Source organism: Ylistrum balloti, unplaced genomic scaffold, assembly GCF_031769215.1.
Source record: "Ylistrum balloti isolate Yb309-2 unplaced genomic scaffold, AGI_CSIRO_Ybal_v1 Utg370038, whole genome shotgun sequence".
NCBI classification, from domain to species: Eukaryota; Metazoa; Mollusca; class Bivalvia; order Pectinida; family Pectinidae; genus Ylistrum; species Ylistrum balloti.
In genome coordinates, this window is record NW_026782097.1 from 2518064 (window position 1) to 2528897 (window position 10834).

General features: G+C 33.5%; 1 protein-coding gene across 1 annotated transcript; it reads left to right on the plus strand.

Moving 5' to 3' along the window:
• The first annotated feature begins 1331 nt into the window (after positions 1-1331).
• On the plus strand, positions 1332-10431 carry LOC132548973 (SKI family transcriptional corepressor 1-like). Its single transcript, XM_060212874.1, has 9 exons — positions 1332-1346; positions 4492-6006; positions 6236-6260; positions 6546-6626; positions 7471-7524; positions 7925-7999; positions 8532-8606; positions 9946-10011; positions 10334-10431. The coding sequence occupies exons 1-9, from the start codon at positions 1332-1334 to the stop codon at positions 10429-10431; spliced, it is 2004 nt and encodes a 667-aa protein (XP_060068857.1).
• The last annotated feature ends 403 nt before the right edge of the window (positions 10432-10834 follow it).

The following is a 10834-nucleotide window of genomic DNA, read 5'->3' on the forward strand; positions in this document are numbered from 1 at the left end:
GCAACCACCAAACAATATTTGGCAACAGATGAGACGTTTGCGACAAGTAGCCTATCATAATTAAATAGACCGCAAATAATTGATTACAGTGCATGTAATTACAATATAACAAAAACGTTTCGTATTTGTTTATTAATATATTATTTGGATTAGGTTTTAACAATCGCTAAATTAGGCTATAAAACAAGTCCATATAGGCACAATGAATATATAAACCTCTCTCTTGAAAATAAATGACATTTACCTCAGTTGTGAAGCACTGGAAACTTATTACGGTAAAAGAATGTTGTAAATGCAGGTAAATTGTTTTTGTAACAACAGGGATATCAACAAAGAACGGAGGGAGCTATATCATGTCAATTACTTGTCTATCATCAACAAATAAAACACAAGAAAAACACACATACACATACTTAACACAAAAGGTCAAACTGTGACACTAAAACTTGTAATGAGTGACAGAAAAAGAGTGTAGCATAAATACAGTTGTAATAAAACTTTGAATAGTTTGTTAGAAATATTGTTTGCTAGAAATAGAAGACAAATGTCGGAAGTTCAACTGCAGTCATACTTGTCGAAGGGGTTGATTAAAAAAGTACAATATCATTTAAGTACTGGAACAATATTTCATTGATTACCTGGTTATTTAACCATATATAACATGCCTGTAAAATAGTTTGAATTCCGAAAAGAAGTCCGGCTATGTTGGTTCTTGAATATTAAACGAAGTTGAATTGTGTTGAAAATGTAAAAAGGAACACAAAATTATTTCCGATCCTGTCAGTAGACAAATTGAATTACATTGGGGATTTCAATACAATATTTGGAATGAAAGAGCGGTGACGTTTGCTGTCAGTCTAGTGTGGTCGCGCATGACTGGTTCAGAGAAGCAATTTGTTGCGGTGAATAGACCAATGAGATAGCTTCTTGTATCTTCGATCAATTGTAACACGCCTCCTGTGCCGCATCTATCCTCGCTTCCTCCAACAATCATACAATTTTTCATTGCTCGTTGAATATTACAATGCATAATTTTCCAAAGAAACAAAGTTGTGCGTCTGCCATATGTCAGAATTAAAGTGTTCATCATTAATTGTACCTTGTTGTCAACACATATATGTGACAGTTATGCTAAATGGACCGTCATTGTCACTAGGCCAGTGATAGGAGCAGCATCAGATACAGCGTTGGGCTCAACTATTAAGTGGTGTATAAAATCATCTATCATCACTCTAACTGAAGATGACACGTTCTGTTTGATTTCTGAAAAGAAAGATTACATTTTTATAAAAACTGGCATGAACTTTCCTCTGTGAATACGTTTTCGAATTATGGTCACAATCATGGTAAGTAATAAATGTGTCACATGTCGATGATTTTGTATTTATTTGATTTAACTTAAGCTAATCTGTATGGGATGGATTTATTCAGACCTGTTTCTTGTGTTGATTAATGTCAACGTGTCATTTTGTTATTACTGTATTTGATGGAAAGGGCAATATCATCTTCTTATACAGCACTGTTACCACTGAATTAAGTTATGTTTAAGGTTTCATGGTGAATGTATCTCTAAACTGGCATTAGGTAATAATTGTAATAAAAGTTAAAATGCTTTGCTATTGAATTTTTATTGACGGAAAGTATGTTTTATGACTTATGTGAAGTTGTTTGATTCTGTAAGATTGACTTGTACATAATCTGCCACTTAATCTTATATATGTATTTAAATATATCAATATACCGAGTGTTAACTAAATATTGTCATTAATACATTTAGAATGAAGCAGCGGACAGAGTAATTAAACGGTATTCAGACAGAAATGTTTTCAAGTTTATACAAAATAAACAGCACATTTTTATACAAATGTACAGTTTTAAACTGCATAAAGCAGCTGTTTCATCCTTCTACAACTCGTCAGTGATGTTAAGCGAGTAGGCTAAAACATGATGTTTCCATTAATCTTTCCGTTATCATTGTAATCTCCGTGTAAATCCACTTCGGGTTTCATTATTAAAACATTGACATATCCTACACATTATATATCGCTAATGTCGTTTTCCGAATGAAATATACAGGAAGACAAAAATCATATGAATAAAAACGTTTCCTATAGAATTTATATATTATGAGATCTTCGATTATTCTCCGGTATCAGCGGTTTTGCACCATTAATTGTTATTTTCTTAAAAGTTACAGTCATGCCAGTAAAAATGTGTTAAAGTTGAAAAAAAAGACAATTAATTTTTACCAGTTTTCAAATACTAGTGCGCAAACTTAAATGCATATTTTTTTTAGTTAAAACGTATTTGCTCTTTTCAAATATATATTAATTGTAAACTTTGTAGCTTCTACTTTTACATAAAAATCCAAATTAGTAGTAAAAACACGCTTGAGTCTGATCGATTTTTTTCACTGTTTAACACATTATTTACCTCAGAGTGATTTTATCAGAGAGATATGCCATTTCGTTCATAATGAATCATGTCGAATGAACAATATCCGTTTAAAATATCAACTGTTAATATTCATGATTCTTGATCGTGAAATAAAGGAAAATAAAGCCAAGATGGCGGTGTTCACTTTTAATTATTCTTTAAGTTTCTTATGGTCATGCAAATAAACAATTATTAGCATGCCATCGGTCTTTTGATGATACATAAACATATCGGTGAGCTAGGTACAAGGTTGTATTGAAAATTATTTCAATCATCAGAGGAGTCGTTTGTGTTTATGACTCCCAAGAAATTTGATGTCAAAGACTGCCGCTTTCAATTAACTTTTAGATTCAGCAGATAAAATTACCTATGAGCAACTGGCAATGCACACAGCAGTACCACACCCGTTAATTAACTTGTAGCTTGAAACAAGATATTGCATATCGCAATTAAATAATTATATTTTCATCAGCTTCAGTCTGCATCATAAAAATGAAAACGTTTATTTTTGTAATAAATATCGGACAACGTCAGGTTTAAAAAGTATGTCTGAAATTAGGAAAGAGTCAAACACAAAAAAAATATTAATTGTAAAATATTCAATAGGTAATTAGATATCCAGTGTAATATAAATATCAACTAATGTATCATTATCTATTGATCACCGTCCCAGAAACTTTAATCGGTGATTAACTCCTCTCTGAGAACATATTGTTGAAGATACCACCGACCGTTTCTTTGAAATAAGATGCAGAGAGGCGCGCAGTAATTGATAGGTGACGGGACATATGGATAGCTAACGCTGCTTCCATACCGTGACACAGGTAAATGGCGGTATGCTATTGCAATGTTTGATGAACCTTTGGTTATTGTTGTCTTTCTTAATACTGACAGAAAAGGTTAGACTTTCTCCTATAAGATGAACTAGACCATATGTCTGTGAAAATGGAGTTGATTAAGTTTACAAAATTAGCCAGAGATTCACAGGTTTCTCTTTCATTAAATACACCGCGAGAAAATATTGTATTCAAATCATCATAAATCAGTGGTATTAGTGCCGGACGTCTGCTGTTATTAATACGGAAGCAATATCAATCTTTATTCATACCAGTCATCACCATTTCCTTTGTTAATAAAATCTAAAACCACCCAAAACATCTCTTATTTCAACATCAACTCTACCGTTATTTGCTGGAAATCATTTACTGCCGATGGATCGGATAGCACATATTCATATCGGCAAAATATCGATTAGATACGCAAGCAAATCATTTTCATTCCAAATGAAAGAGTATCGTTGCTCTCTCGGTAAAACTATAGCGTTGTCTATGCTCTTGATGTATGGCGTAAATTTTCTTTAAACGAGTCTTGTGTAAACATAACGATTTTCCATTAAGGAATAGTATTTTTTAAAAACACCATTAAATAATAATTATGTTTTTACTTTCTTCTAGTCTTAATTAACTTCTGTTTTCACTAAATAGTTGATTGATAGTGTTTCTTTTTAATCAAAATTTTATAAAGACACTTTATTCATTTTAAAACTAGAAAATGTTTCAATTTCTTTAGTAGCGACATCGATAATTATTCAACCACAAACACAACAACGTTATAAAAGATGTTGTGATATCTAATATGGTGTATAGCATGGTTGTGACAGGAAGTTATTATAAACGTATAAAATATGAATGCATATTGTTATGTCATAGTAATTTATCATAGAGAGGAACATGTAGAGTCATGCACACTCAAATTAACTACAGGTAAAAGACGACATTAAACGTGAGGTGATCAGTATGATACTGGAAATATTCAGAACTACGTTTCGTCTGGGACTACATTTGTATATGAGGTGAAACCAATTTATTTATGATTAAAGAAAACAAAGCTTTAACATCATATGAACTTCGGCGAACTGACATTTCGTTTTGATTTTCCCCAGTAATACTGCATATGTGAATGCTTACATAGATGAACAGCTAAACAAGTATCGACCTTGTTACAAAACTTCTTGAGCCTTTAGTAGTTCGTGTGTCTAAATATTGTATTTTTCAGAATGACTCTAGCAGAGACGGATCACCACTGATTTCGGAGGATATTAGCAGTAATACTACAACTATGGACAAAGACAATGCTGATATGTCGTCTCTTCTCCCCGAAGTTCTCGCACAGACACATTTGCGACTGGCAAACGGGACATACGTTCGTCAAAATCACGTAGGCAGTGTCATTCTCCAGGGTGTTCCCATTGTATCCCTCTTCATCGACCAAAAAGAAAGACTTTGTCTCGCCCAGATTAGTAACACTCTGCTTAAGAATTACAGTTATAATGAAATACATAATAGGCGCGTGGCTTTGGGTATCACTTGTGTACAATGTACACCCGTACAACTTGAAATCCTGAGGAGGGCTGGGGCGATGCCCATATCTTCCCGTCGCTGTGGTATGATCACACTGAGAGAGGCGGAAAGGTTGGTCAAATCTTTTTTGGAAGACAATTCACCCCCAAAGTTACCCGAAAACTTTCGTTTCGACGTAAAACACGAGTGTGGTTGGGGTTGCACAGGCCAGTTTGAGCCATCACGATACAATAGCTCAAGAGCAAAATGCATCAAGTGTGTTGTTTGTAATGCATACTTCTCCCCGAATAAATTCATATTTCACTTTCATCGCACACCCGATTCTAAATATAATCACCCTGATGCTGCTAACTTTAATTCATGGAGACGCCACCTGAAACTTTGCGATCCATGTGAAAAGGACGATATAACCTGTGCATGGGAAGATGTAAAGGCTATGTTTAATGGCGGAAACCGGAAGCGAGTCATGTCAAGTAGCCATGGAAGCTCGAGTCGTGTTTTACCCTCAAAGTTAGAGCCGTCAGAAAAGAAAACTCGACTTCGACTTGACGACTGTGTTGTAAACAAACCGATGTATCCGTCTCCATATTCACCCTTTCCACTGCTGTCGCTGCCAGGGAAACCATATCAGTTTGGTCAGCTAAACCATTCACCCCCTTTTAGCTTGGGTTTACCATTCAATAAAGAAAGTGGCATTGATACCACAAAGGCAGCCTCTTTACAAAGTACCTCATGGGGTATACACGGGGTTCTGCCTACTTATAACATGTTGTGGAACTCTCAGATGAGCGCCCATCACCGCAATGGTATCAGGGGCGCTATGTACCCTTTTAAGAATATCAACAATCAAGACGTGGTTGATATGTATGATAATGGTAATGACAATGACCTTTCGTCTCCAGATCATAGTCCTTCATATAACAATTCGGATGGAGAGAGGTTCTCTGCCTTCAGGTTGGTGAAAAAACCTGATGATCAACTTGATAGTGCTAGAAATAGTGATAGAGACGACGACGACGATTCAGACGATGAAATTGATATCACTGATGAGGGAAGAAATGAAGACAAAGAAGACCTACAGCACGATACTAGCAGCGAGGAAGTTGATAATGTCTGTAGCCCTGCTGGTTCTAGATACAGTGAGAAAAGCAATGGCATTGTGTACTCACCAGAGTTCACAATTACTAAAGAAACACCGGAGGACAGGAAGGTAAGACATTTTTCTCCCAGATATTTGTAAAATACACCGTGAATGTTTAGTGGAACCATAGCATGCAAGTTCATAGTCTTAAAATTCATCGAGTTGTAATATTTTAATTTACCAATGTTTTGTTTTTATTTTCTCTTTCCTTGTTGTTGATAAAACATTACCGCAACACTGTAACTATCACAATTTAAGAGAACAACGAATCAGTTAAATATGATATTACGTTTTGCAGGATAATCAGGAACCCTCGGCCGAAGGTGAGTTTTATGTGTATGTGTTGTCTCACTGTTCTCCAATCTTTTGTCTTTAACAAATCGATACATGATAACTTTATTTATAGAAAAAATTGATGACTAAATCACGCAGCAGCAACCATCTCTGTCATGTTATATAGCAGGTCAAAAGTTTGGATTATGACTATTTTCACATGTTGATATTTTCTTATAGTGTTTGTATGCACAACGGCGTCTTTGCTGTGTTCACATATAGTCAAGTAAACAGATGTTCCCCGATTACTCAATATATCTTCGTTTGGATTGCAGATGACGTTACGACAAAAAACAGCAATGAGCTTTGTCAGAATCGAGACGAACCGACATTTGAGGCAGACAAAAATTTCAATGGTACATTTATATTTCTTCCATACCGCATGCAATTGGTTATAATATAGAACGTCTAACACCTATATATATATTTGTTATTATGATTGAAATAGACCTACAGGTATTTTGTTGTATTCAGCATAATGTTGGTAGTGTTCCTATACAGGCTTTATTTTACTCATTTTAATCATACACTTATTATTAAACTCATCCGCTTCAATTATTAACCACTCTATGCCAACCTTGAATTGTGAGATTTGTAACAGTAATTTAATATAATCCACCTTTTAATTTAGCCTATGTGTGCCATTTAATCACTCACCTTATCAAGTATTGATGATGTAGACGCGTTATGCCGAGCTGAAGGGAACAGTCACCGCTTTCGTCATTTATATATATTATTCAATAATCGAGAACTTTAATATTACATGGCTGGGTGAAACGGTCACTAGACGTTAAGGGAACGATTAAGATTTGAACTACTGGTTCACTTTCTGGCTAGGTTCATGTTCCCATTATTACAACTACTGTATGTGTCCTTTACCTGTGGCCATTCCAATGTCCTATGACATTTATTAACGCTGAAGAAATTATTAATTACCTTTATCTTTGTCGTACTTACAAAACACATACCTAATTAAATGTGAGATAATGTTAACATTGAAATACGGACTATAAAACTTCAGATCATATTACATATGCCCTTTAACATCAAAGGTTATTTCAAACCTCTCCCCAAACGTGCTGTGTCAGCTAGAGCATAAAACTGCGTTCCGCTTATTTATTACACGCTTTGTTGACCAGTAGCTGCTTGATTTATCGACATATTCAGTTTGGATTATTAATTACACATTTGATTTCACAGACGGTGAGGCCGACCATACAGAGAAGGCAGCTGACGATATCAATCTATCTAAAGGTAAATTGGTTAAATGGTTTGTCTCCTCGGACTGAAAATATTGTACCTTTATTATGATATTCAGGAAACGCCGGATCCGTTCAACTGTCACACCGGAAAATTAATATCATATAACGTGCATCGAATTGCATTATTTTGTCTTTGTCGTCGGAAATGCTAATTTTTCATTTATCGCCATAAAAATTTTCCGATATTAATATTTTATACATGTCTTTGAATGTGATTTATTGATTTAAGTCATTTGCAACGTTAATAGCATATTTTGATTGGTGAAAATCAATTATAATTAAACAGATACGAAAAGATTAATCAATTGTTACAATGTTTAAATATAGGTTTGGCCACTGTCTTGACATACATCTAGCTATTGAATTCAAACGATTAAAACATTTTTTTGTAGAAGAACTGCAGATGAAGTTACGGAAAGAGATCGATACAAGAAGAAAAATAGAAAAAGATATTGAGCTAATGAAAGGTATTTTATTTTTAATGATGATATAAAAATGACACGACAAATGGATCAACAAAAGAATTTTGTAATATTGAATATAACACATTATTTCACAAAGGTACACAAACACACGAAAAAGTGAAAATGTCACCTTTATTATTCCATTGCAATAGTACTGTATAATACAAGGCAGTATTTACAATATGTTACTGAAACCAAAAACTTTCACGTCTATTTTTGTAATGCCCATGACGATAAGTTTTGAGTTAAATTGTGCATAACAAACACTTGTCAGTCCATAACGAGACATAATTCCTTTACTGTCATTCATTATTTAAATTTCAGCTATTAACCATGTTTGTATATGGCGTATATGTGTTGGACCATAAACATAAATTGATCTCTTATGAGATAAGATGTTGTCATTTTTGGAAAACAGACGGATTAGCAATTCAATTGAACCATATCTAAAACCTTTCATATATGATAGATGAGACACCTTGTTCGCATCGATGTCAAACATCTGAATCGATTTTTTACACTTATTTATTTACAGAAACATTTAAAGAAGAGGTTAACAGAGAACATAACTACAGGGATGAAATAACACAACAACTACAAATAGTTAGAGGTGAGTTAAAACATCTATTTCCATCTTTAGATAGTGCGAAATAGGTCCGACAATATGGAACAGACCATTGGTCAAGAGTTTTTAAATATCATGGACTTCTGACGAGATAATATTACAATCGAACGAAATCCAGAGTCTTTGGAATTTATTATTATTATTATTATTATTTTACATATGTACCGGTGATTTGCTTATTGCAATGTTTATATTCATACATAATACTGGGAAATTATTATTTATTTTCTAAATAGAGAACAAATAAAATGCCAGAATTAAACTATCACAAAGGACCCTTGCGGATTTGGGTATCATATTCTGGGAACCATATTGATAGACTTTTATGAATTTAGAAGTATTGGATCCAACTGTTATATATCAAACCCATTATCATTATTTTTTCTAAGGAAAGGAAAAGGAAAATCTTGCAATAAGATAAATTTCCGCTGTAAATAATACGGAGTAAGTCAGGCATTTCATAAAAAGCGATCAACAATTATTTGAACACAGATTACAAACTCGTGTTGATGGAAAAAAATGCATAACAGAAGTCTTAAATGATTGTCTTTGATCTAAATTCGCAATCATAACGAACGAGCCGATAGATTAAATCGCATTAAAACACGTTTATGTAAGAAAACTGTTTTCAACCTTTCTTTCGACATCTAATGACATTAAAAGAGCACTCCGAGCATGGCAAGTTCGATTTTCATCGATATGTCTTGCTTCGAGCATAATCTTCAAATGAACCACGTCCTTTTGTTATTAATTCACGACTCAGTTTAAGTTAAACACGACCTAGTTAGAGATTTTGTTTTCCCTTCATTCATAAATAATTCCACCACATGCTAATTAAGAAACCATATATCATCTAAACATTTTCAAGGTAGGTGTAATTGTAAAGAGCAAAGTTAATTTATTTGTCAATAAATTCCATCAATAACAAATAATAAACTGGCATTTATAACACAGTTGTAAATCAAAAACCTAACAACAACAAAGATAATATCTACATGTCAACAGAATATTATCCCAAAATCAAAATAGATTAAGATAGGGCAAATTATGAAAACAGACATGGAGACTTATTAAAACTACAACGACAATGAGATGAGATGTTGCGGAAAAGTAAGTGTCTTCGGCTTCAATGTCATACATAATATGGAACGATCACTGCGGAAACAATACCTGAGAATGATTATTTCATGTAACATTATTCGATAAATTAGTGTATTCGTTACCAATATCAAGAGGATGTCCTCCCATCCACCAGAAGCTATGCTTAATAATGTCTCGCTACCTTTTCTTTACAGTGATAATTTCTCGAATCTCTTTTTTCCAGATACGCTGACAAGTGAACTTGAGCAGGAACGACAAGTGCGGTTTTCTCTGCAACAAAAATTGAAAGGTAATTTTAAATCGTAATAAATCGATTGACTTAAATATTATTACCTGTAATGAGCAGCATTTCGTCTAAAGTAATGTTCTATTTGTCTGTTTAAGTGAATTCATTCTATATATATATATATATTTATATTAAGTTATATATATATATTCTTTATTCTGTTATATCCTTTCCTAATATATACGTACATGAGCCCTGTCTATGACAGTGTTTTTAAAACAAATTCAGTAAGTAGTATTTCCTTGCAATTTTGTCCATGAGAATCTTTCTGTTCTGAAATGATCTACTTATTATTGAAGTATAATAAGCCTTTTTTTAATTACAGAAGCACATGACGCTCTCCACAATTTTTCATGTAAAATGCTAGCCTCTCGTCAGTGTGACGAGTGTACCTTTAAAGAAGGCGAAATTCCAAGACAGTGATGAACATTGCAAAATGGCACAAGCTTTAAACCTACGCATTTGATGTCTCATGACCTCAAGAAGATGTGTATATATAGGTATTGATCTTTAATGGACAATCTAAAAATCCATCCATTCCCTTTTACTTTTACTGTAATATATATAAAAAAAAACTCTCCGTGCATTTTAATTTTGTGCTATTATTTTCATGTCATTTATCAATGGTAGAACTGCTGTTATATTTACGATTCTCCAATCTTGTCTTGTGATGTTTTATGTGAAGTGCTAGCGAGACTACAAATCTCGAGTTTTGTGACACAAAATGACAACAAATTTCGCTGTATTGTCATGTTGATGATTAGTTGTACGATTTTTATTTTAAGTTCATTGGAACGATTTGTTACAATAAATTTACAAAGATATG